Source organism: Ambystoma mexicanum, chromosome 12 (genome assembly GCF_040938575.1).
Source record: "Ambystoma mexicanum isolate Mex_15411 chromosome 12, UKY_AmexF1_1, whole genome shotgun sequence".
In the NCBI taxonomy this organism is placed as follows: domain Eukaryota; kingdom Metazoa; phylum Chordata; class Amphibia; order Caudata; family Ambystomatidae; genus Ambystoma; species Ambystoma mexicanum.
Window position 1 is genome coordinate 494,182,371 of NC_090936.1, and position 27,924 is coordinate 494,210,294.

Below are 27,924 nucleotides of genomic sequence, written 5' to 3' on the forward strand. Positions count from 1 at the left end.
CGGCCCGCTCCTCGTCGCAGGAGGCCTACAGAGGATGCAGCAAGTCAGGAGCATCTCGTCTGCAAGGCTGCTGCCAAGCAGGACTGAACCGGCCGTAGCGTTGGGCCCTCACCTGAGCACCCCGGTGGGAGGCCGGCTGGTGAAGTTGGTCAGCGTGTGGAAGTCCATCTCCACCGACCGATGGGTGCTGGATGCCCTGGCCCGCGGACACTAAAGAGTTTCTAAAAAAGTGCCCCCTGCATTCCACCCGTGGCCAGGAAGGAAAACCACATCCCTCAACTGCTGCTGGAAGTAATGGCGATGCTGAAGAAAGGAGCCATCAAGCTCGTCCCAAAGAGGCTCCGGAGTGTACTCGCGATACTTCCTCGTAAGAAAGAAGACCAGCAATTGGCGACCCATCGTGGACCTGCGTCGTTTAAACGAGCACATCAAGGCCCAGAAGTGCCAGATGGTCGCCCTCCGTGCTGGGGCAGCTGGAGGAAGGCGACTTCCTATCATCTCTGGACTTGGAGGATGCCTGCTTCCACATCCCCATTCTAAAAGGACATCGAAGGTTTCTCAGATTCTTAGTCTAAGGGTGGCACTACCAAATCAAGGCCCTTCTTTTCGGATTGAAGTCGGCGCCCTTGGTATTCACCAGGTGCCTAGCACCAGTGGCGGCGCGGCTGCACCTGCAGGGGATCCACGTCTACCCCTACCTGGACGATTGGCTCATCCGAGCAAAGACAAGAGAACTCGCTGTTGGGCACACAGTGAAGACTGTCCAACTGCTCACGGATCTGGGATTTTCCCTCAACTTCTCGAAATCCTACTTGGTTCTGTCGCAGGTCGACTGTTTCTGGGAGCCAAGCTCGACACAGTGGCACGATTGGCCTTTCCGTCAGAGGAAAGGACGAAGGTCATCCTGGGCAAGGTGCAGCGGCTGTTGGCAATGGACGTGGCAAGGGTGAGGTCCATAAAGTCCCTTCTCGGCATGATATCCTCATGCATCTAACTAGTGCGCCTGTGCAGGCTGCAGATGCGTCCACTGCAAGAGTTCCTCGACCCCCGTTGGATGCAAGCGGTGGGCAGCTTCGAAGACAGGATCTCACTCAACGAGACATTCCGCCAAGCGATCCGGTAGTGGGGCACTCGCGCGCATCTGGTGGCGGGTACAGACTTCCAGACCCCGGCACATCAGGAGACGGTGACAACTGATGCCTCCCTGGAGGGATGGGGAGCACACACCAGAGATCTCCACACAAGAGGCCTTTGACTCCCGGAGGAGAGGTCACTAGACATCGTCCTGGAGCTCCGAGTCGTGTTCTGGGCCCTCAGGTCGTTCATCCCGTCACTCAAGGGCAAGGTGGTGAGGATCTTCACCGACAACACCACCACAATGTTCTACATCCAGAAGCAGGGTGGCACCAGATCCCCAGCCCTATCCAAGGAGTCCCAGGAACTGTTGCACTGGGCCGTCGCCCAGGGGATGTTTTGGGTACTCTTCCACCTGGCAGGAATAAAGAACACCATTGTCGACTCACTCAGAAGGGAGCTGCGCTCGTGCCACGAGTGGGAACCGCGGCAGGATCAAGTGGATCTGCTATTCCAGAGATGGGGCAATCCCCAGATTGACCTATTCGCGACGGCGATGAGCACCAAGTGCTGGAGGTTCGCCAGCAGGTTTCCCCAGCCGGGGTGCATGGGCGATGCCTTATCATTCCCCTGGGACGGCCTGTTCCTGTATGCGTTCCTGCCGTTGCTGCTGCGACTCATCAACCAACTCAAGTGGTCCCGGTGCAGGATGATCCTCGTCGCACCGGCGTGGCCGAGACCGATCTAGTTCCCGGACCTTTTGGACATGTCTGCGTCACCCCCCCCCCCCCACCCCCCCAGTCAAACTGCCGACGGACGCAGTTCTTCCCGCCAGATAAGTAGGCCCCATCCTCCATCAAGACCTGGGGTCGCTGAACTTGCAGGCCTGGCTCCTGCAGCACTAGAGTTTGGAGGGTACGATATCCCGGCAGACTGCAAGGAGGTGCTTGCAAAGGCCAGGGCGTCCTCAACTCACGTGCTATGGGCACAAATGGAAGGTTTTCTGTCTGGTGCCGGGCACAGAAGATTAACCCTCTGCGGATTACGGCCCCTCAAGTGCTGCTGTACTTATTGTCGCTGGCCAAGGTGGGGCTGGCCCATGCCTCCATCAAGATCCATCTGGCGGCTCTCTCCCGCTATACCAAAACTCCGGGGCGCTCATCCCTGTGGTCCCATCGCCTGGTGAAGGAGTTCATGAAGGGACTGTTCCAATCGTTCCTGCCGGTGAAGGCTCCGGCCCCGGCGTGGGAGCTCAACGTGGTGCTGACCAGGCTCATGGGGCCGCCGTTCGAGCCTCTGCATTCAGCGCCATTGAAGTTCCCGTCGTGGAAAGCAGGATTTCTTGTGGCCATCGCCTCCGCGCGACGAGTGGGAGAGATCCAGGCCCTCTCCTGCAAGCCTCCATACCCGACTTTCCACGAGACGAGGGTGGTGCCGAGGACACTCCCCTTCATGCCCAATGTGCTGTAGGTCTTCCATCTCAACGAGCCCTTGGTGCTACCTGTTTTCTTCCCGTCGCCTTCGTCGCTATCCGAGAGGACTTTGCACTCATTGGATGTAGCAAGAGCGCTGAAGTTCTACGTGGACCGCAGAAAGTGTTTTCGGAAGACATCACAGCTGTTTGTGAACTTTGGACCTGTGAACCAATGGAAGGCCCTCTCGAAGGCTTCCATTTCCATATGGCTCTCCGGCTACATCATGCATTGTCACCGGCTGACAGACCGTTGCCCGGCCGTCCGAGAGCCCATTCGACCAGTGTGATCGCTGCTACCACGGCGTTCCTATCTGGTGTGTCCCTGCTGGACATCTGCAGGGCTACTACGTGGAGGTCGACGCACACCTTCACGAGATTCTACTGCATCGACTGGGATTCCAGGGAGGTCGTCAGGGTGGGCCAGACAGTGCTGCGCAACCTGTTCGCCTGAAGGTGGGCCTGGGGAGGAGGTAAGAGATGCTTAATGTTGAGTTGATGAAATGCTTAATGTTGAGCCTTCCCACCTCCCGTGGTTGTGCATGTGTATTGCTATGTATTCTTGTATTCATGAGCATGTGAATCCATGCCAGACCCATGCTGGAGAACAGAACATGTTCCTCTTCACTCGATAGTTGAAATGTTGGGCACTCCAAAGTCAGAGAAATTAGTCAGAGTAACGATCCAACACAGTTTACTGTTAAGAGCAAGACCACGCCGATTCTTACAGCAGTGATGAGTAATTACGTTTATGCAGGGGAGTTCCAAGGTCTGGAAAAGACCCGGGTCTAAGCTGATGTCGGAACTGTTGGGACTGAGGGCTAGCTAGTCTTTTGGCTGTAGCTCCTGAGATTCTATCAGGGGCTACAACCAAAAGATCCGGGGCTATATCCCCCTTAGCCCCCCGCCCCCCAGCAATGCCCCTGCCTTTATGGCAAAACTGGTGTAGAATTGGTCAAACCGAGAGCTCAAAGGCAAACTGCCCAGTCGCTCTCAATACAGTAAGCCCAAATCAGTCTTTCAAACAGGTCTTTACAGCAGTGATGTTATATAGCAAAGTTGGCGTAGCTAGTTCAAATCGAGAGCTCAAAGGCATTGAGCTCGCAGTCACTCTTGTTTATAAATAAACCAAAGCTCTGCTTCCAAACCACTCCTTGTTGCAGTGATGAATACTGTTAAACCAGACTTCGTTTAGAAAATGCAGATAGAGAGGTCATGTGCAATCCGCCCACAGCCACTATCAAAGCACTGATAATGAACCCGAACACTACTTCCACAGGTTCCTTACAGCAGTGTTTGATAGTAGCAATAATTGCAGAGTTAATGTGAAACGGTCCGGGCAAAAAACCTCAGAACTTTGGACTCCAGAGACACTCTGTAGAATTGTTGCAGGAATGCAGTAAAAGGATCCAAGCAGAAAAGCTCAAACGCTCCAGCTCTCAGACACACATGAGGTTATTGCCAAAAGATGGCCTATATAGCACAGTACATAAAATTAAATGTCAGAAATACAAAACCATGTACAAAAAAGAAACCGAAAAGGGCAACAATTTCCCATTCTTTAAATATTGCAAAAAAAAGGGTAAACAAGGTAACATGAAAATAAATGTTGATATGGAGAACTAAAACATGAGTTTAGTTTTTCTCTCCCAAACACAGTACTGATTTCCAGTGCTATCAACGTCTTTTGGATGGTGCCCAAAATACTGTGTGGAAAAACACAAGCTATTCACTTTAATACAGAAAATGTTATGAGAAAATGTGCTGCATCTGTTGACCCTCCACTTCAGTCTTTGAAACGTCACTGCAGTATAGTGGTTTTTCCAGCTAAAGTCCGATTTTTAGGTTTCAGTGTAGTGGTTTTTCCTGTTTGTGTTTAAAGATCGCCATATTTTAAGTGAGCAACTAAACTAGGGGCTGATAAGTTTGATCCAAAAACATGAGCACTGAAGAAACAAAGCATGGCAACAAAAAGGCATGTGGTGCTAAAAAAAGCACTAGGATTAAAAAACACTGCTGCAGCGAGATCAAAGGTGTTACTGGTAAAACCGCATTCTGAATAGGGACATCTTCACGTGTCCCCTCTATTCTGACTTTGAGGCTTTATATAAGTTTAACAGGAAGAAAGAATAATTAGAATAAATGATCTTCAAATGTCTTAACGTAACCAAAACACTCCGAAGGCACAGTTTGCAAGGGGAAAGTGACTCTCATCCGAGCTAGTCTTGTTCAAAATACTCTACTTGAAGATTTCATCTAGACCTTCTGCACAAGAATTGCAAGTTGAGGAGGGATGCATACCAGAAGAGAGAGGTCCCTCTATAAAATGAGGCAAAAAAGCATCTGGAATGATTAGGATTTCCCCTGATAGTTGAAAGCCTACTCAAGAGCCTGTGGAGGGACATCATAGGAACCAAACCCCTCCAGTGAGTGTGAACCGCAACTCCAAATACTGGACCCCTACTTGCCAGCTGATGGTTCAGCCCTTCGGTTTCTCGTCTTCCCTGATGCATGGAGGAGGATTCACAAGATGTGCCTCATGCAACCGCTTGTTCCCTGCCTCGTACCCCAATGCTCTGTCTTGAGTGTTTAGGGCCAGACGACTGCTGGTACGCATGTTCGGCTTGCAGCGCTCTGTCATAGGGCATTGAAGAATCGGTTGTCGTGGTGGCTGGAGATCATCCACACTTCTCCTCCCCACCCGAAGTACTTTGTCTCCAGGACCTCATCAGGACAAGGTAGGCCCCCTGTTCAGCACGGCTCCACAGCATGACCACTCCTTCCTTGGGGTTCCCACGGATCGGGTTTCCTCAAATTCAGGTTCTGGCAGGCCTGAGGCCTCCAATGCTACCGACACCCAAGCTGAGGTGCTGCGGGGCCCCTACCAGGCAGTATTCGGAAGGGCAACCAAGTTCATACTCTTCTTCTTCCCCAGGGGCTAATGGATCGATGAGTGCCACCTCCAAGAGTCTCCAGCCTACCCAAGCTCACTCTGAGGTTGAATCAGCCTGTACGGCCAGTAGTCGTAAAGCCCTGAGGGCTCAGTGCCTACCTGAGTGATCGGAGGTCAACACCTTTGCTTCGGGTGCAAGACCCAATCTGTATCTTCTTGTCTGAGGCCTCTTGGCTCAGGGCCTTCGAGCCCTACTTCCCATGGCCTGGGGCATGGCTTCAAAATGGCGCAGGAGCACGCTGCAGAGCCTGCCAGGCCGGCAGCCATCTTTGATCCAGCTCAAGGCCTGCCAGTGCTTTTTACCCATCGAATGTGCTTTGCAGGATGATCCCAGCCCACTTCCATATGGATGCTGCAGTGGATCCTACGGTGCAGGGTTTAGGTCTTCTCGGGGATACATCGATCCATCACAGCTGTATGGCTACATACCTCTGCTCTTTGACCAGGAGCAGAGGCCCAGCACCTTGGAGGCACGGACCCCAGCAGCTTGTGAGGACCGCTTCTTCAAGCGCCATCTCTTTTTAACGCGCTCCCCCCAATGAAGGGGCTTCTAAAGGACATTGTGATGGTCATCCTGCAGTTGTCACCGCCCCAGCCCCTTCCTCTGGGCCGCCCTCCGCCCTCCTGTTTCTCCTGTGCTCCCAGTGACTATCACTCCACTGGTTTGCCCTACTTGTCATTTTGACCCCTACAGCTCCTCCTGTACCACCAATGCCTCTCCCTCAACAGCCGTTGGACCTATCTGGAGCACTGCACCTTGGGGGGCTTGGGGGGGGGGGGGGGGTAGGGAACCCTGTTGGCACCTGTGTCCCAGGGCCTGGACTCTTGTCGGTTTGTGAAAAGAAAAGGAGTGGGGGGCTAACCAAAAGCTGTGGCGGGAGCTTGGGGAATTTCTACCCAACCTCCCTTTGAACAAGCAAGCCTCCTTCAAGGCCGGTCTGACAGATACCTGAGCCATTGTGCAGGACCTCATGGAGTCTTTGGTCTCCCACATTGACAGAGCTGTGCCTTGGGGTCGCGATGTGGATTGCATGGATGAACCCCACAAAGTTCTCATCTGACGTGCTTGAGCGCATCCTAGACCTGCCCTTCGAGGGCATGGACCTTTTTATTCGTCCACCAATGAATTGACTAAGAAGGAAACATCCACTCAGACTGCCAAGTCCATGGGCATCTTGACAAAGCCGGGTCAGAAATTCTTCTCTCAATCCCAGGGTAGAACCGAGTTCAAACCCTGAACTTTCTCTTGCTTCAAGGGATCCAGAGACCGCGGTACACAAAGGCATGAGGGGTCAACCAGTGACGGCAGAAGGAAGCAGCAGAGGACGTCAAAAGCGTTTTTCCGCTCCCCCGCCTTTGACGCCAAGAAGCAGTGATGTCTGGGAACACAGCTCACCTGTGGGGGCTTGTTTGACTCTGTTCCAGGACACCTGGAAGCGTCTTTATTTATTTTTAGCAACTCGTGGCTCCTTTCTGTGGTCTCCAGGGGCTTCAGTCTTCCGCTTCCCTCATCTGTTCAGATCCCTGGTTCATTTACGGGACTTTGTCTCAATTGAAGATGCAGGCGATAGAACCAGTTCCTCTTGTAGACAGGGGCTCCTGTTATGATTCCAGTATTTTTGCGGTACCCAAGAACAACCAGGCTGGTCGGAGGGTAGTCCTGGACCTGTCATTTCTAAATCTGTCTCTACTGCTGAAATTCTTCAAGATGATTGCTCCCGCACACAGTCTCTGTGTGCAGAGGACTGGATGGGTTCCCTGGAGCTCAAGGATGTGTACATGCATGTACCTAATATATCAACCGCATTGGAAGTGTCTGCGGTTCACGATTGTCGTACCCCTTCCAGTCCAAAGTGCTGCCTTTCGGCCTGAACGCGGTCCTCGTGTCTTCACGAAATTGATGAATACAGTGGCGTGACTTCTCCGCTTGCAGGGCCATAGCCTATACCTTTATCTGGACGACTGCAAGGTGAGGGTGGGGGTCACCTGATGCGGTGGTGCACTCCTGCCAGAGATTGGTGGATACCCTTCATGAGCTGGGGTTTTCCCTCAACCTGAGGAAATCAGTTATGCCCTTCTCAGGATCTAGCCTTACTACCGTTCAGCAGGTGTTCACAACGCCCGAGAAGCTGATGTCCCTGTGCAAGTCGGTGGGGCACTTTCTGACCAACTCGACCACCTCTGCATGGTGGTTCCAATACATTCTGGGCCTGATGGCCTCCTGCGTGCTGACTGTATGTACAGCACGCTTGTCTTAAGATGAAGCACCTCTGGCTCCAACTGGTGGCCAATGGGATCAGGGGCCAGGGTCTCGGTCCTCCGACGTATTCCATATCTATGACAGGTAATGTCCACAGCTGTGCTGCTTCGGAAAATCTTTGGCTCCTGCGTCGATGACGTCGATGCACCGTCCCCGTGGAACTCCTCCGACGGCCGACGTCACTTGATGTGATAAGTAGGACGCACAACGCCCATAGCCTCAGTTCCGTTTTTTCTGCGTCATGAATCTCGGTACGCCTCGACTAGTTAGTTGACTGTTTTCAATTCTCGGTTCGTTGAACCTGTTTGGTTTGTTGTGAAGACCTGTTCGTGCCGATGTCTTTCTCATCTTCAACCCCGCGTCCGGGCTTCAAGAACTGCGGGGACTGTGGGTCCAAGATGTCGGTCACGGGCTCGCAGGATGCCTGCCTCTGGTGCCGCGGGGAGGCCCACGATACGGACGACTGTGTCGACTGCCAGTCGCTCACGGCAAAGGCCTTGCGGGAACGCAAGAAGAAGCTGTCGGTAGGCCAGGTGTCTAAGGCCCGGAAGTCGAGGTCTGCGGGGGTTTTGACGGATGACTCGAGGGGTGACTCTCCGTGTCATTGTCGGAAGTCCAGTGGGTCTCCTTCCAGGAGTCGGTCTCGCCACTCCTCCGCCTCTTCGAGGCATTCCCGGAAGCGCCGGCATAGGTCGCCTTCCCCGTCCTCTTCCGAGGATTCTGCCCGTTGGCGGGTCGCTTATCCCTCCATGCAAGCGACACCAGAGGAATGGGCTTCCTTCGGGAAGCAGATGCTAGCGATTCTTGAATCGCAGGGCACCGGTCCGTCCGCGCCTCTGAGTGGGGTCGGTCGGCACCGGTTGAGAGACACCGCCCGTACGCCTTCGGGCTCGGGTGGTCGGCACGGCTCGCGGGAGAGGTCCCGCTCGGACAAGGGTAGCCGTTCTAGCCATGCCCGTTCCAGGTCCCGGTCCTCAACGCGCTCGAGACCGCGTGATCCTGTGTCGTCTTCGAAGATGATGTCTATGCCTGTGGCGCCAAGGTCGTCGAGGATTTCACTCGAGGCTCCGCCTCCGAGGGGGTCGTCGACACTGTCGGCGCCTAGGTCGTCGAGAGACACGCTCGGAGCCCCAGCTTCGAGGCCTGTGTCGACGCCGCCGATGCTGGCGGCGCTGCAGCTGATGTCTTTTCTGTCAACGCCAGCGCCGACTCGTTCGGCACCCTCGACGCCTTTCGAGGCAGTGGTGTCGGAGGGGCCCCGTGGCACGGTGTTTGCCCCTAGAAAGGCTATGGCTAAGGTCAGGCACTGCTTTGGTCCACAGAGGTCTTCCTCTCCCCACCTGGAGTACATTTCAGAGGGTGATGAGGGCTCTGAGGGGGACTTGGTTCCGGTTCCTGATGACCTTATCTCGGGCCATAGCCAGTTTGATGACCTGCGGCAGTCGCTGCATGATGCCAGTGGACTGGACACCTCTCCGGAGGTGGAGTTTTGTAGGCCGGAGCCTGGCACTCATGCCGATTCTTCATATCGGCGCCTTATGTCTCGGGTCACCGAGTACTTGGGTTGGTCAGCTGCCCCTGGGGAGTTCAGGATGATATCACGGACATCCGTGATCTCGGTCCCCCCACTGACCCGCTTTTGCCTTTTCATATGGCTCTGCAGAGAAGGGTGGCGGCGGCTTGGACTGCTCCGGAGAGTCTCCCGGCAGTGGGCAAGTCTTTGTCGCGAAAATAGCGTCCAGCCAGTAGCGACCCCTGCTATTTGTCCAGGCACCCCACTCCGGAGAGTTTGGTGCTGCAGGCGGCTATGGCCCCGGCAAAGCAGGCGTCGTATCCTACCATCCCTCCAGATGGGGACAACAAACGTTTTGATGGCTGGGCGAAGAAAATGTTTTCTTCAGGGGGGTATGGCGCTTCAGGCGGCCAACTCCATATGTGGCTTGTCTCGTTTCACTCACACTCTGTGGAACTGTGTTGCATTAGCTGCTGAACATATTCCTGAAGGGGACGAACGGGATGGCTTCCTTGCTATGGTTCAGGATGGCAAGGATGCTATGTGTGAGGCTGTTCAGTCGGGTTTGGACTTGGCGGATTGTGTCAGCTGGTCCATGGCGGCGAGCACCGTAATGCGCAGGTTTGTGTAGTTGCGGAAGTCTGTTTTCGCTCCTGATGTGCAGTCCCGGCTCCTCAACATGCCCTTTGACGGTGAACACCTTTTTGGCAGCAAGGCTGACGAGAGCCTTGAGAGGTTGCAGACCTCCAAGGCTGCAGCGAAGTCGTTGGGCGCTGCAGTTCGCCAACCTCTGCCTTTTCGTCCTAGGGGACAGCAATGGAGGGGGAGGTTCCTTTCGCTATTACTCGTCCTTCAGTAAAGCAAGGTGAGCTAGCAGACAAAGAGGCCATCGTAAGAGTGCCAGAGGTGGAAATAAAGGTACTCGAGGTGCCAAGGCCGCTCGGGCAGTTGCCTCTTTACCCTCAGGCAACGCCGTAGCCGCTACCACTCAGTCATGAGGCCAGGTCCCATGGTTCGCCGGTTAGGGGAAGGCTGGCGCAGCATCTTGTAGAGTGGCAAGCTATTACTTCGGATGAGTGGGTTCTGGAGATCATAACCCACGGCTACTGTCTTCCTTTTCGGCGGAGGCCTCATGACAATCCACCAGGGAACCTCTCTTTGAAGTGTCCGGATCCGCTCCTTGCGCAGGAAATTCAAGCCCTGCTGGAGAAAGGCGCCATAGAACTGGTGCCTGTAGCGGAGAGGAACAAGGGATGGTATTCCACTTATTTTTTGATTTCAAAGAAAGACGGGGGGGATTGAGACCCATCATGGACTTGTGCGGTTTGAACAAACTCCTCAAGAAAGAGTCACCATCTTGAACCTGTCCTTCATAAGTCCTCCAGGCCCTTCAACTTCAGGACTGGTTGGTGTCTCTCGACCTCAAGGATGCTTGCTTCCATGTGCTGATCCATCCCAAGCACAAGAAGTACCTGAGTCGGTTGGCGACTTGCACTTTCAATTTCGAAACTGAATTGGTTGATCAGGGGGGAGCTCTCCCGAGCAAGTCCTGGATCATCTGTCTGTCACCTGCCACTCCCTTCACAGGCTGGGCTTCTCCCTCAATTTAAAGAAGTCCCATTTGACACCAATGCAGCGGCTCCAGTACATCGGAGCAGTGCTAGACATGTCCCTGGGGCAGTGTTTTCCTCCTCAGGTGAGAGCTCTTCACATTCAGCAGATGGTGCACAAGTTTCAGTTTGCCCAGGATCTCCCAGCATCCGAGTTCTTGAGACTGCTCGGCCTCATGGCATCCTGCATTGTTCTGGTGCCAGAGGCTCGTCTGCGGATGAGATCTTTGCAGTGGGCACTAAAGCTCCAGTGGTCTCAGTCCTCCGGCAGGCTGTTGGACCCTGTTCAGGTGCCGCCCTCGGTGGCCTGGGACCTTCTGTGGTGGGCCGTCGAAGGCAATCTGATGAAGGTGGCCCCATTTTGGCTGCCCTGGCCGGACGCGACGATCGTGACGGACGCAACCCTCACGGGATGGGGAGCTCATGCCAACAAGTTGACAGTCAGCGGTCGTTGGTCTCCGTCGGAGTCTAGAATCCATATCAGTCTGTTGGAGCTGAGGGCCGTCAGGCTAGCCCTGAAGGCTTTTCTGTCGACTGTGCAAGGAAAGAGTGGCCTGATTCTAACAGACAACACAGTGGCCATGCACTACCTCAACAAAAAGGGAAAGTGGGGTGGGGGGGGCAGGGTCACTTCCTCTGTGCAGGGAGGCGATGCAGCTCGAGTCCTGGGCCATACAGCAGGAAGTTTCGATCTCGGCTGTTCATCTGGCCGGAGACAACAAGAAGACGGCGGACGCTCTGAGCAGGCAGTGCGCGATCTCTCACGAGTGGGAGCTGGCTCAGGAGATTCTCCTGGAGATCTTTGCCCTTTGGGGGACCCCTCAAGTGGATCTCTTCGCCTCCAGTGTCAACCGGAAGTGCGAAAGGTTCTGCTCGCGGGAATTTCCTCCAAAAGGAGCCTTAAGAGACTGGTTCGTGGTGGAGTGGTCATTCCCACTGCTGTATGCGTTTCATCCAGTCCCCGTCATCCCGCAAGTACTGCGGAGGTTACGGAGGTTTGGTTCCCGGATGATCCTCATTGCTCTGGCGTGGGCCCGGAGGACGTGGTACCTGGACCTTCTCGACTTGTCCATCTGCCCTTCATGTCGTCTTCCCTACCGAGACGATCTGCTCTCACGGGAGGGGGGTCAGGTTCTCCATCCAGAGGTCAGATCCCTCAACCTTCACGCTTGGCTTCTGAAAGGTTGAGATATAAGGATTGGGACCTCCCTGAAGACATGATGGAGGTGTTGCTCTCGGCCAGGCGGCCGCCAACAAAGGCTCTGTACCGTTGCCGTTGGAGAAAGTTCTGCGACTGGTGCAGAGTTAAGAATGTGGATCCTTTTGAGTGTGACATTCCCATGGTTCTGTCTTTTTTGCTTTCCTTGGCCCACAGGGGCTTGCAAATGGGGACCATTAAAGGTTACCTGGCAGTGCTGTCCATATTTAAGCGCTCGTCTGAATGTTCCTATTTTAAGATTCCTTTAATTTCTCAGTTTTTGAAAGGGCTCACTCTGGTGCCCGGTTGGGATTTGAACCTTGTTCTTAAGTTTCTTATGGGTGCTCCGTTTGAGCCTTTGCATTCTTGCCCTCTGAGACTGTTAACTCTGAAAACTGTGTTTTTGGTTGCGATTACTTCCGCTCGCAGAGTGAGTTACAGGCACTTTCAGTTAAGCCACCCTTCACTGTGTTTCATAATGTCATGAGCACTCCTCCTGAGGAGCCAGGACTGGCCCAGCGCCCCCGGAAGCAGACCCTTCTTCCACATCTCCGGACCCAGCAGACCCCTACAGGGGACCTTTGGACCGTGTCCTGGCGCCTTTGGCGCCAGGCTCATAAAGGACTTCAGTCCCGGCGCCATAGGCGCAGCGCTCATATTGATAAACTGTGTAATAATGCTTGGGTGGACTTACCTGAGGCAGACCATGCTGCATACTTACCCAGAACAATCCAGTCTGGCTGAAGTCCCCAGCCATCAGGCCTGGGAGGAACTATTTCCTCTATTCAGGAACTCTTTTCTTACCTGGGAGGGGCCGGTGGAAGAACACATACCTGAAGCACTTCTCTGCTATTTGAACCACGCCCGATGGAATACACGTGCTTCGTGTTATTCTGCATCAGCAGCAGGATGCTCACCGAGTCGGCTCCTGCATCCTGGCTCCTGACACGCCCACCAGCACCCGGAACACCTGCAAACAGACAAGAAAAGAGAAGGTGAGCATTAGAAATGATACTTTCCGGAATCCGGCCTCAGCAATCCTACCTCCGACGATCCTGCAAAGGAAAGGTACAAGATTAGCAGCGCTCTCAAACGCTTGCAGCCGCGCCGCCTTGCCTTACCCATCCGTGGCCTCGCCGAACTCCACCGCGGTCACGACGCCGGCAGCATCTCGGCACCTGTAAGCAGAAAAAGACAATCATTAGAAGTAAGCAGTCGCTTTTCTTTCACTTACCTTCCTCCACCGCGGCCACGACGCCAGCTACTTCCCAGCACCTGCATAAGAGGAATACATGGTGAGCACTAACTAAGCACAGAGAACAAATACTCACCAAGAGACTTACCAGCTTTAGGTTTCTGGGCCCTGGCTCCTGTGGAGAAAAGCCACTCATACTTATGGCTACCGCAGGAGAGACGAAAGGACACAGTGTCCGCAACTATTTCCCATCCAGTGACGTAACTGGATCCTACGCACCCCTGCACCTGAAGCAGGATGGAGAGCTCATCTTTACAATACCTAAGGTGAGAGCTCGCAGAAACCAAGTTGGGGGTCAAGAAGAGTGAGAAACGGGAGATTGGTGGGAACACCTATCCACCCCAGCTGGTAATCAATCCTTTTTCTTCCACCTGCAGAAAACTTACTCTACAAGCCAGGCAATCCAAATTCGGAGGCTCCGTCCAGAGCATCTTCCGGGCCCTGCGCCTCACGATAGAAGAAACGGTAGCAGTCCAGTTCGGGTCAGCGTCTCTGTGGGAATCAGGTGAGCGTTACACATAAGGACAGGGTTGTCCTTAGAGTTCGTCCTTCCTTTCTTCTGAAGGTGGTTTCGGAATTTCATTTGAGCCAGAAGGTGGTTCTTCCTCCGTTCTATCCTCCTCCACATCCTGGTAAGGAAGAGGAGAGGCTCCATAGGCTTGATCCTAGGAGAGTGTTGAGCTTTTATATTTCGCGCATGTCCCGGGTCAGAGTGGAGGATCAACTTTTCATTGGTTACGCTGGAAAGCAGTTGGGACAAGCTGTGACGAAACAGACTGTCTCGTTGGAATATTTTAGCTATCTCCGAGTGTTACCGCTTGGCGGGTAAGGACCTTCCGGCTGGCTTGCGGGCCCATTCTACCAGGGGAGTGGCTGCGTTTACTGCCCTGCAGAGGGGTGTTCCTATTCGTCACATCTGTGATGCAGCCACCTGGGCTTCAGTACATACTTTTGTACGTCCGTACTCGCTCGATTCCATCCGAGGGTAGGATCTGGCCTTTGGCAAGGCAGTCCTTTATTCTGCAATTTGATTGGGCATGCTAAATTTGTATTCTAAATTCTTTCCCACCTCCTTGCTTGGTACTGCTTTGGGAGTCTGTCATAGATATGGAATACGTCGGAGGACCCAATCCCCTCGAAGAACAAGTTACTTTCGTACCTGGTAACGTTCTTTCGATGGGATGGTCGGACGACTTATTCAATATCGCTCCCTCCTTACCTTCCCCGCTGCTGAATTTCTTTTGTGATTGCAGCTTGCGTTCCGCAAGGCCTTGTGTGTCTGACTGGCAGAAAACTGGTGTCTCACATTCTGGGGGGGTGGGGGGGACTACAACTGAGGCTACGGGCGTCGTGCGTCCTACTTATCACATCGGGTGACGTCGGCCGTCGGAGGAGGTCCTCTGGGACGGCGCATCGACGCAGGACTCGCACGCCAAAGATTTTCCGAAGCAGCACAGCTGTGGACATTACCTGTCATAGATATGGAATACGTCGTCGGACCATCCCATCGAAAGAAAGTTACCAGGTAAGAAAGTAAGTTCTTCTCTCCTATTTCTTTCTTTGTCCTCTTTTTGTGTCAATTCTTGACTATTGTGCTAATTTTCTTGTTTTACAGTAGGTTAAATTTCTTCAGTAGAATAGCTGTATTCATTTCTTGAAACATGCAATATAATTCAGTTTATACTGATCGCTTGTTACCATGTTATAAACATTTATAAAGAAAAAAGAAAATTATACCAAACCTGGAGTCAAGGTTGAAATTCTTGATGTGTCAGTTTTCGTTTTAAGTACTTTTTGTAAAGGGCCCCAGAGTACAAGTTCGACCTGAGGCATGAAGAGTTTTAAAAAATGGCACTACCCTGCCTTAAGTTTCTAATTTGCAAGGACGTTCATTGCTGTTTGTTTGAATACGCATGTTCACTTTAGAGAACCTGTTATGTATGTCAGACTGAGGGCGTTTCTACTTTGCATCAGGTGCCTAATCTTCTCTTCCTAACCAGAAAGACTGCTTAGTCTTTGAGGCCACTTTACAGAAACCCCTGAACTTGTTTCACAACTGTCTGAGAAAATGAACGTGTCTTAATGTAAATACACTGTGAGACCTCGGCTAACTTTTGTTTTAGTGTAGGTCATATTGGATATGCTTTGGTGAAAAATGCTGTGCAAAGTTTTTTTTGCTGAAGTACATTTTTTGTTTGCTCTCATATAATCCCTTATGTGAGTTGTCATTTTTTTCGTTGTCTTTGCTTGCGTACCATATTCAACTGTAAATTCATTTTTTTATGTTAAATTGGTGCTTGAAGTAAAGCAGATGTTCAATTTATTTTAAAATCTGTTTATTCGTGTACATTTGAAGGTATAGATTGTCATACGTAATGGGTCTACCGGGTAGGCCAGTAAATATTACATTTCTTCAAGCCATCCAGTGCAGAAACCATATAAAGCCAGATTAAAACAAACCGAACGGGGCTTAGCACCAGCGTCCAAACATTCAAGTATGGGGGTTAGTGGGTGCTCCTTGCTTTAGAGTTTTTTAGGACAGTTTGGCCTGTGGAGGTTTTGCAGGAGCAAGAACAAAGCCCAGTATCCAATATATGGCCAATGGTACTTTGTGTCAGTATCCGTTCCACCAATGTAGCGGGGCAAATGCACCTACTTGTGCCGTATTCGTTTACATTGTCATGGGGGTTTATCGTCTGAGGGGTGAAACATTGCCTCTACGATGGCGCTCCATGTCATGTTATCTGTAGGTTTCACAACATTGGTCTTCAAGGCTGTTGTATGCCAAGCCGTGGTTTCAGTCTTACTCCATTTTAGGAAATCCCTGTACCATGTGCCATATTGCGGCCTCGTACTCGACCTCTAGGACATCGCTGTGTGTTTTTTTGCTATTATGCATGCCAGGTCCATGAATTTAATAACATGCCCATATTTTTCAGGCCTGGAGTATGCACCCAGCAGACATTGAAGCAGTACCCAGTTAAAAAGTGTTATTCCCAACCCTGATGCATACAGTTTTAATCTGGCCCCAAAAGGATTGGACATAAGTGCAATGCCAAAACATATGCATGATAGCCCCACCGTTCGTACCACACCATGGAAAATCAGAAGAACTAGTTGGGTCAAACGCGGCTACCTGGAGGGGGATCTGTAGGTTCTGTGCAGGACATTTAAAGACCAAACCTCATGTTGTGGTAAGCTTTTTTGGTGAAAAGGCAACATAGCGTTCCACTGAGTGTCACTAACTTCCTCCTCCAAATCTTTCCCATTTTCCTTTCTGTCCTACATTTCTCACACTAACCATTTTCTGCATGCAGTTATATATCCTAGATGCAAGGCGCCATCCGGCTTCCAACTCATACAACAGGTACAGCAGTGGGCACAGTTCAGGTTCCCCCAGCCAGGTTGGCCATTTGTTTTTGTTGCAATCACAGTCAACCTACTTTACCACAGAAACTGACCCTTGGGTAAACCTTCAGATTGGATCAAGTCCTTAAACTCCCTGCAGACCTTCTCCTTGTACATGTTGCCCCATGAGCTAATCCCCAACACTTCCCATCTTCTAGCCACAGCCAACTCCTCCTCTTCTGAGCAGGCTTCAGGCACCATACGGGCTTGTGGGGGAGTATGGGTTGCACACCCTCAGGGTGTCCATATCCCTTTCCCACACCCGCATCCCTATCGTTATAAGAAGTACTCGGTTGCCCGCCATATGACCATTCACCCACAGAACCTCCTTCAGTGTGATTGGTCTGGATATTGCCTGCAATAATTCCGACTCGGCCATGACATCGTCCGACAGTCAGTACGTCACATATTGTAATTGTGTGGCCAAAAGTCATTCAAAGTATGGTAACCTTGCACCACCATCTTCATGCTGCACGTCTTCAGGGCTATTTTCTTCCTATCCAGTCTCCATAAAATCCCCTAATTACTGTGACAAGCCTGTTAAAGAACCCTGCAGGTATGTAGTAGATATTGGCAAATGGGTAAAGCAGTCGTGGTAACAATAATTTTGATCTAAGCAATCATACCCATGAGGGAAGTGGCAACCTCCCTCAGAACACCATGGCCTGCTGTATTCCTCTTCAGTTTCCTCACTGTGTTCATTGAATGCATGTCCTCGGGGGAGTGCATTATATTCCCCAGATATCAGAGTGCTTTTGGTAATCAACGTAACCCTAGCTCCAGGAAGGTCTCGATCAGTGAGGCTATCACTTTCCTTAGTCTGCCTGTGGGTATCCGGTCATATTTTTGAAAACTTATTTTTGAAATGCAATTTCGTCAAACATTTTGCAGATTTTTTTTCGCGTTTTTTAAAATTATTTATATATATTATTTTGGGATTCGTTAGTAAAAAAAAAAGTGTTAAACGGGTTTGGGGGTAACCCCCCAGTTAAAAAAATAAACATTCAGAATTTTTTTCCGGCAAAATGTTTTAGAGAAAATGGCATTCGAAAATGAGCCATTCGAAATAGTCACTATAAAACCTGCCTGTGAGCATTGCAGTCAATATCTTCAAATCTTGTTTCGCCATGGCTAGAAGGCAGTGTAAGTCACATAGGTCGTCCGTTTTCCCGGGTTTCGGTACGAGGACTACCAATGCCTCCCTCATACTGTTGGGGAGCTTGCCTCCATTATAAGCTTCCTCATACTTTCAGCAACACTGCCGTGAGGGTGGGCGCAAAGGTTTTATAAAACTCTACCTGGAGCCCGTCTGAGCCCGGTGTCTTACCAGCAGGAAGGGAACTTATCACTTTACCTAACTCCTCCTCCGCCTGCAGTAGTTACTAAAACGGCTTGTTCCTCAGTGAGTCGTGAGCTTTATCTTGGAGAAGGTCTCCAGCAGCTCATCAGTAGCCACTGGAGTCACGTGCTTGTATAAGGTCTCGTAAAATGTACAAAATGCGCCGTTTATTTCAACTGGTAATCTCTGTAGTTCCCCACACTCCTCCCTTATCTGCGTTATGCGTTTTTGGGCTGTTCAGACTTACATAACCAGAAGTCTCCCCGCCTCATCCCCTTCTGCATGCATGCACGCTATGTGTGCTGCTTGTTTAAACTGACAAAGCCTCTCCCACTTTACTTCACATTGGTTACATAAGAGGCGAAATTGTTTTTCGGTACCCAGTGTTTTAGTCTCAATAGCACACATTTTACTTTGAATATATCCCAGTTCCCCCTTCAATGTTTTCCTGATCCTCCTACTCCTGCCATAGCCTCCCCTCTTCTAGCCACATTCAGGGTCTCCCATATTGTGCTCCATCTGTCTACACTGCCCACGTTTGTCTCCAGGCAGTGAGCGAGGACTTCTCCCAGCTGCTTCCTAAATGTTTCATCCAAAAGTGTCCCGGCTGATGGGCGCCGTGAAGGAATCTGGGGTCTGCGGCCTCGTGAGACCCAGTTCACCACCAGTGGGGAATTGTCAGAAATGGCCCATCCCATGTATACCGCTTCCATGAAATCCATTGCATGTTCAGCACCTACCAACATATAATCAATGCAGGTGTAAAGCCTATGTGGAGCCGAGTAAAAGGAATAACCCCTCGCATCTTTGTTCTGTTCCCTCCAAATATCTGCCAGTGCAAGGTATGCATTGTATTCAGGGCCTCTGACAGTGATCTGGGCTGTGAGGAATCCGATCTGGCAAGGCTGGGTTCCTCACACAGTTAAATACACCCCCTTGGGCCTCCCACACTAAAAGCCCCCCTGCCCCCTGAAATGTGCTAGTTTAAGTCTCAAAAGTTTGAGGAACAGAGGTACTATGTGGTTTGGGCAGTAAGAATTCACTACACACACCTCCTGGTGGTCTGTGTCGGTGTACAATCACTTACCTGCCCTCTATCTAGTTCAGTATTGAGAAGTCTGGAAGGGACTTGTGTGTCAATCCACTTGAGGACCCCCCCCTCCCCCCCTGGCAAATTTGGAATAAGTGGCACTGTATCCACCCCTCCCATCTGGCTAGCAGTAACTCCTGATGAGCAGGCAAAAGGTGCATCTCCTGCAACAGTGCAATCATGTCTTTCCTACACAGAAAGAACCACACACACACCCTCTCCCACCCGGACCAAGAAACACAGTGAGAGGACATCACAATCTCCCCCTGCATCCCTCTAATTTCTCAAGTATATAGGTAACAAAACAATCTGTAAACCTAATAGTTGGACAGTAACAGTGCCCAACTCCTTCCAGCTGCTCGGTTGTGCCCATACTTGTCATAGCAACACTCTATCAGGCATAAGCAGGTGTACCGATTAGCCGTCCTGTAGTCAACACTACCTTGGGTGAGTCTGTAGGTTTGCACTGTGGGCAGCAGCGTTGAACCCCTGCCATAAAGCGACTGTTCCAGACAGTTAAATTAACAGATATGAATCAAACTGAACCATGATTGACAATTTGGTAAGCGCTGTGGGTCTTTCCCTTGCCATCCGATGGGGTGTTCATGTTCTTTTCTAGCATTCCATTGTGGTCAATCCACATGTTAACTTTAACATGTTAAAGCTTCCGGGGTTTCAAACGTGCGCTTTCCCCTTGTGCAATACAGTCAGCCTGGTCGGATATGAGTATATATTTCAGACCCTGCCGGCGCAATCGATCCTTTGTAGGGGTGAACTTGTTAATTTTCCTCTGGACTAATGGCGTGTAGTCCGGGTATATTGCTATCTTGATGTTCCTCCTTTGCAGGGCACCTCTCTCTCTCCTGAGTGTTGTAGTGTTACTTCTCGATCCCTGAAGTTGAGGAGCCTCGCTTTAATCGGTTTTGGATCCTGGTGGGCGTCTTTTCTGCAAGGATCGATGTGCCCTCTCAATTGTAAACCCCGGAGACAACTTCCCAGGGCCCACCTCCTGCAGTATAACGTTTTCAATATACAATGTGGTGTCCGTACCCTCGCATCCCTCCGGCACTCCAAGTACTCTGACGGTGTTCCATTAGGAGCATTCCTCCGCATCCTCCACAGTCTTCCAGTATTGCATTTTTTTTAATAAGGTTTTCAGCATTTGCTTTAATTCAGCCGTAGTGGAGGTAGTTTCCTGTGACAGTGAATCCATTGGGGTAATTCAGTCGACAAGCGAGTGGTCGTCCTTTGTCAGGAGGTGAATGTCCACCTTAACTTCATCAATTTTATCCTCTAGATGGGATTGCAGAGCAGCAATGGCCTCAGGAATGTTATCCTGTGTCTGACTGAGTCTTTTGCGTCTGGAGGATCTCAATGTCCTTGTCACCCATGTGGTCGGGGTACTTTCCCTGTGCTGCAAAAGGCTCCATTATATTGGGCTTGCTGGCGCCTTTTTTGCTTGGTAGATGGCATATTGTGGGCACCAGGGAGGCCACCCTGTCAGCAGAATATCTGGATTTGCTGGGCTGGTCAGACGCACAGCATCCCAAGAAATATTTGAGACTCTGATCTATTCTTCTCCCCCTCCACGTGGTGTGGATCGCACTGCTGCAGATTCACCCTCCTGCGGGGGGCACAAGATTGTGGTTGAGAATCCAGGCCCTACAAGGATATGTTGTAACACCACAGTGGGTTCCGTGCTCCGCAGAGGTAATAGTCGTGGCACGTGCTGCTTGTGGTGAAGGGGGGCTCTCATGCTGTCCTGTTGCCGTCAAACAGAAGGCCAAGTATAGCTGTCCCCACCGATTGCCCCCCCAGCACTCCACTACCTTTCTCTTCACTGTTGGCAAACTGTAGCCCCCGGGGCCCAGCGCAGCACACCATGCCAGCACCGCCCAAGGGGGCGGTGGCGGCTAAGGTGGGCGCCTGGCATAGTTCAGGGGCCCCCTAGTGTAATGCCCGGGGCGGGGGGGGGCGGAGTAGCCTCCCGACACTCTTCAGCCCCCCCGCCCCAGGAGCTGCCCACTCAAGCGGCACAGTTGCGTGTGGTGTAACTCGGCGCAGTTGCCTCGGGGCTTGGCGCTGGGCCACCCCAGATTCAGCCTGATCCTGCTGGCCTGCTGACCTCTCCTTGCTGCTGAATAACCTGGCCTGCCATGTCCCTTTCCCAAGCGGCTGCGCCCTGCGGTTACCATCTGCTCCCACTGTGTGGGTTGTGTCCGGGTGACAAGACTGTAGTCTCCAGTGGCATGGGAGCACCCTATTCCAGCCGTGCAACTTGCGCCTTGGGTGAGCAACGCCCAGCACCTCTTATGTGTAACTAGCAGGGGCAGAGGGGGGCCTTCAGCGTCTTGGAGCATCTACCATCTTGTCCACCATTCTGCCTAGGGCCCGGTTGGTGTAGCTTCTCCCAGACAGTCTGTTTACATAAATGAAAGGCACCACGAGCAGTGCCAATGCCTCCCCACCGGGGCATAGTAGCTTGCGCAAGAAATGTCCAAAAGCATGCCTATTTTAAGGATTTTTAAATCGGGGTCCAGGCAGGTTCTCTCACTGCACGTGGCCTCAAGGCATGATCCCTGGCCTGGCCCCGTAAAGCAGACTTACAAAGTTGTAAGTGGGCGAGCTTTCTTTGGTTGAAAGTGGTGTCACATTGGGGACTACATTTATTGTTGGATGATCTGGGATCCGAAGGGACCTGTTCACTCAACATCGGGTTTATTTCTCATAGGAAATGGTGGGAATAGATGACCAGGTTTCTGATTGCTAACATTGGCTTTAAGCGTAGGGCAGGAGTCTGCAACCTGTGGCTCTCGATGTTTTGGACTGACTCATGATAACTCACGATTGATTATGCTAGCCAGTGGTATTTGTAGTCAAATCTGACGAGCCAAAGGTTGCAGATCCCTGGGATAGGGCCAAAGTGACAGAACATTGGTATTATAACGGAGTGCATCTTGTAAGAATGGTGGCAAACGGTCCCAGTGGCTGGACATATTTGTTCATTCTTAGCATTGTCCGCCCATACCTTCCTGGACCGCTTAAGGTCGGCAGTGGTGGTTGGTGGTGTTTAGTTGATGGTAATTAAACAGCTGAACCAGAATTGTGTGGATGCTTTGAAGCTGGGGTGTGGCATGAGTTGCAGGCTACTTCGAGCAATGTCAGTTAAAGTAGGAAACGCTTTCTGCTTGCATATGTCAACTTAGGGTTTACTGTGCAGCTTAGTTGCTGTTCAGTTTCTTCAGCAGTTGCAAGTGCTGTTTTCCTGTGGCAATCATTGTCTGGCGCGTTTGCCCATCTGCCAAAGTCCACCCAGTAAACAGTAGCGCTTGTGAATCTGTCCATCCTCCTATTTGTATCTGGCAAAGGTGCTGCTCAGAATAGTTTTGTTTATGCGCATATTCCCAATCAGGATGATCTTGCAATGTTGCATGTTTAGGGAGGGCTTCCTAATGTCAACAATTTTTCTTTTATTTATAAAAGCACTACATTGACATAAATAGCAGCTTCAAAACACCATCTCTGTACAATACCACAATACTCGATAAACAAATGTTATGACTAAAACAAGCGCAAGGCATAAACAGGAAAACCTCAAACTATCTGCGTTATGCCGAATTCATCTACATTGAAATTCATCAACAATTAAAGTGCAATTAAGTCTCATTCATCAGAAAAATACTTTGCTTCTTTTTAAAGGAACCAGAGTTATCATTTTCCATTTTCTGGGACTCAACTGCAAGGTAATGAAGCAGGCCATCCAGATCTAAGGGTGGGGGGTGGCGGGCTAAGACTCTGGGTTGCCCATTCTCTTATAAAAGGTTTTCATACATTCAAACATCGTTTTCCACCCACTTAGTGGACCACAACTTTCAGCTTTAATTGGTTTCTTGGGCTTTGATTGTGTGCATTCTGACCTGAATCCCAGACCACCTTCATAGCTGGCCTTGCAACTGTGTAGTGCTTGCTAGCTGGGGCAGGCAGAAGTCATTAGCATATATTTATATTTCTGCATTTGCAACCTACTTTCTCGCTGAAATGCCTATCTGCAGGACTCTGCAGAGTTTTGCAAGGGGATTCCCAGTTTTGGATACCTTGTGGGAGCAGCAGACTAAGCTATAGAATTTAAAAAAGGCGTAAATCCACCAGTACAGCCAACTGTGCGTTGTAGCTGACACAGGGGAACACGGGGCTTGGGACTGTACTCCCAGTTATTACACAAATAACCAATTTGCCAGGTCCTGCTCTGAAGTGCCATTGTCAGTCTTCCTGATTTTATAAACCAGCTGTCACTGTAGTTATGGTGCAGCTCCCAAGTTATGTGCTTATACTTGAGACTTGAATAGACATCCATCATTAAGAATTCTTTTTGGGTGCTTGTCTTGTACTCAAAATGCCCTTATGCCCCTTTCTTTGCTCCGTCCCCTCAATTTGCACCTCACATCTATTCCCTCAGCAGAGCATGGATCAAGCATTTTTTCTGGAAGTTCGCTAGTGCACAAAAAAAAGAATGCAAGAACTTTTTACTGCCCACGCCAACTTCAGAAACTGGTGCATGATCCTGTGCAATTAAGGAGCCCAAAGGGGGGATACCCCCTCTACCCTCTGATGATCATTTCCTGGCTGTCCACGCAACATCACATTTTTCAGTTCCCTTTCTCTAAAGCCAGCTCGAATGTCCAATCTGGCACCCAGCTTTCTTGTTCAAACTGGTCAAGTGCATTTATGAATGATGACCACTCAGACACTGCTATATTATATTAATGTTGTGCTTTAAGCCTCATTCACCTTGCTTCTAAGTGCTGTAAAACCAGCTACTTCTGTTAACCAATTTAATGGTAATCTATTAAATGGCCCCACACGCAGGTTGCGCATCCAGAGGTTTAGAGCCTATGGGCCAGCTATGCTGAACCTACTTTGTTCCTGCACCACGATTACTCCTGATTGTGTAGTGAAAATCCTTGAATGCGTTTAGTATGTATTCCCTTTTAGAATGCTAAAATGCAAGCAGTGTATTTAGCAAGGTTTCTGCAGCAAAACACAGAAATGCTATTGTGCAGTGCAGAGGCAGCTGCATTTTGCCTTCTGATGTCTTTCATTTGTGACCGAAGTGGGCTAATTTCTACAAAAGGCTTTCCTCTTGCCCAATGTTTACTTGTTTCTCACGTCTGTGATGAAGCATGGTTGCCAGTGCAGTTAGCTGTGTTACTCTGACACGCAAAAGCATCTTGTCTCCTAATTTGCAAATATTGATGATAAAAGAGAAAATGAATTGAAATCTCTGATTTGGTGTTTAGTTTAAGTACATGGTCTAAATTAGGGTGATGGATGTGGTTTAACGTTTGTCTGTTTTTCTTATTTTGGGCATTTTTGACTTCCTATTCATTCCTTGCATTTATCATTTTTTACAGTCCTGTGGATAAATCTTCAGAGTCTCTCAGTATAGGAAACAGTGAAAATCTACAACAGGTAAGCAGACGTTTTTTATTTTAAAATATGCTTGTTGTGTGCACCTTGAAGATGATGACCAAGTGTACCAAAGTATATGGAGCGAGATGGAAACGTGGAACATTGGGGAAAATATATGAACTGTTTGTTCTTTGGATCCCGATCATTGCTTGGAGACACATAATATATTACATGGTAATTTGTTCTCTGCGTGTTTGAGATTACTTTAAGTTAGGATTTTGAATTTGCTAATAGTGATCACATTTTGATGCAAGATCATAACACATTTGTTTGCTGTAACCCCCGTCCCCCTTGATTAATCGAACTGAATTAAGTACAGTCATGGGGCTTGAGCATGGCTAGCACAGCAACACATTGTATGGGAGCTCCAGGTTCTGGTCCATGAGGTGGGCTTTGCCGCTGGATGGACCTACCGTCTTCCCTCATGCAGCCTTCAAACGTCTTCCTCTTGTTTCACCTGGTGCTTGTCTTTGTCTTGCCCCTGGTTGGGTGAAACCATTCAGCATTTGGGTGGGTTTGGAGAGGGTGATGTTATTTACTTTTAATAATGGATTCCTAATCGTAGGAACTAATTTTGTTTTTTTAAAGTTGATGTGGCAGATTCAAGGTAGTCAATAGGTGGTCTAAATAAATAATTTCCTCTATCTTGATTGGTCGTCTGAGTAACATGCCATAATAAAAATCGCTGGCAGTCAGAATTTTAGTCAAAATTGCTTTATAGATATCTTAAAGGCTAACGGAGTGCTCCTAGGATGGAACAATGCTACATTGATTTTTTTCCTTGGGGGTTTTTAATTTCATTCATGTTGTCAAATGCCTTTTGTGAGGGTAAAGACAGTCTCTTATTAGTATAAACTTTCTTTGCTGTTTTGATCATATGTTTAAAATGTTTCACTAGTTTTAGGTAGTTAAGTTTTAGAGGAGAAACAGACCGTCATCTCTAATTGTATTTTTCTATTTTCTTTTTTTACTTGGGCAATGTAAGCCCAGCATTCAAATTTAACTTGGAAAGGAGTAGAGCTTAATTCCTCACCTTTAATTATTTGAGACACATGGGTTGTACAACCCTTTGTGCAAAAAAAGCAAAGATCTTAATTGAGTGCTGGTTGGTAGACTGCATTCTTCAATGCAAATTATTTAGAAAAGTACACCCCACCAAAATTCCTCATGACCATTTTGTCAGTTAACTGCTTTAGTGGAATCCAGGGACGTGTTCCCTTGATGGACATGTGAAAAATTGATACTTAGGCCATCTTGCCTGTGTTCTGCAAGCACCACTTTATGGACACCAGTTGCACAGAAAACGTGTTTCGGGAATAATAAATAGGAAAGGTGACTGCACATAGGAGTAAGATCTTTTAACTCCTACATCCCTTTTATTTACTGCCATACTATAATTGTACCTATGTTGGGGACGGTAGTGGAGTAATTTGCACTGCAAGACTACTTTCCCCTTATAGTTGAAAGTGGACGTGGCTGCAGGGCATCACTTTGCCTCACCTTCTGCTGCCTCCTGTCAATTCCTATTTGTTTATGGCTGGGCACGGTGGCCTTCACTGCAATAATTCATTTTTACTTTGTATGGGTTTTCTCTGAATCATTACTTTATAAAATTCTTGTTACCTTGCCGTCAATGCCCTCAGTCTTCCAAGTATATGGCCACTTCTGTCGGTCTGCGTCCTGCCGAAAACCCCTTCCCAGTGTCTGACCCGCAATTTCTCTGCCTGGAAATCCTTGGGGGCGACCACCAGTCTGATGCTTGTGTAACCTATAACACCCCTCTTGCTGCGAGCACTAAAGGTTTGCTTGCAGTGCTTGAGGTCCATTTTTTCTAGATTATCTTCAGAGCATCTGAAGGAGTTTTCTCAGATGAACAGGATGGACAAGGTGAGTACCCATGTTTTCAACAGCATCTCAGCTAAGGGACCCTTATCCTCAGAGTTCCTCTGCTGGTACAGGGTAACACTGTCCCTTTGGGGAAGTCTCTTGGTTGCTCCAGTTACTCCCCAAGACAAGTCCAAGGCCCATATGGCTGTATCTACTAGCGCTTGCAACAAGAGCTTTCATAGCTCTTCCACCAGGTTAAGGTCCGAGGGGGGACACCTTTTTAATATGGGGACTACCACAGCTTCCATGGAAAATGTGCTCAAGGGCTCGGCGCCGCACAGCAGCTTGTCACTCACGATGGAGTAATTGTGCCACAGTGAACTAAAGAAGATGGTGTTCAGCTTAATACTGAGGCTTGACTTAATATGTTTCATTTAATGAAACAAGAGATCCAAAAAGCTGTATAGTGAATTAAAGGCTCAATCCTGATTCTTATTGTAACTGGTATCAAAAGGTATCCTTATTTAATTGCCCTTAGGAACACAACTCAATCAGAAAAGAGTTCGAAGAAAAAACACCAAAACTAGTATATGGAAAATAGTACTGTATTTCATTAAGTATGATGTTTTAAATGTATAGAAGGAAAACGGAATTAATGATGCTTAACAGGGTGAATTCAGCAAAATTCATAAAAACAAAGTAAATGTGTTTCTTCATTGAATAAATAATGAGAAAACAAAGAACAACAATTGAAATACAAAGTGGTAAAAGTGTATGTTACAACTGTGAAATCAGTTTACAAGTTTGCAACAGCAAAGAAAATGTATTTGCACAAAAAATAAATAGTGAGGTAACAAACAATGAATGTCAATTAACAGGTCTGCCTACGTAAAATTCTTCATTAACTGATAACCAGACTAATATCAGGAAAGGTCCAGGATGCTTTCAGTTCGAGGAACAAAGAAAGGATTCCAACTAACAAGGACCTGATTACGTTTCGGTGGGCCACCTGTAGGCCTTCAAAATCTGAAACCACCTTCCTCAGGGCAGGATGTAAAGTGGTAGTCCCTACGGGGAAGCAGACAAAAACACAATGAGGATTTTGTGAAAATCCATAAAATGAATGACATTTCTATACACCTCATTAGATTGAGCTAAATCCTTAGGGCAGTAGAACATGTTATTTAATCTAACAATGACAGACTACTAATTTAAATTTGTCCAGAAAGAGCCTTACCCAATGGTACTGGGCGGATTCCACGGACAAAATTACTTGACAAAGGTCCACGTCATGGTGGGCAAGCGCAACCCAGCAAGTCGGGGGATCAAGGACAGCACACAGCTACACCTAATATGGGTGAACGAATCGAACCATTACTATCTAGTCCACACAAGGTCAACAATGTGTAAATTGAAAGAAGGAGCAAGTGTGAACAAACACCTACCTGGTTGTCAAA

At 49.4% G+C, this 27,924-nt stretch overlaps 1 protein-coding gene across 6 annotated transcripts in view; it reads left to right on the forward strand.

The window, feature by feature from the left end:
• The window catches only part of CNOT4 (CCR4-NOT transcription complex subunit 4), a 1,427,191-nt gene that overhangs the window by 798,719 nt on the left and 600,548 nt on the right, over window positions 1–27,924 (forward strand). For all 6 annotated transcript variants that reach the window (XM_069628774.1, XM_069628777.1, XM_069628772.1 and 3 more), the window contains exon 9: window positions 24,583–24,640. In XM_069628774.1, the coding sequence (XP_069484875.1) occupies window positions 24,583–24,640 (58 nt within the window). The remainder of the gene's footprint in view (window positions 1–24,582; window positions 24,641–27,924) is intronic.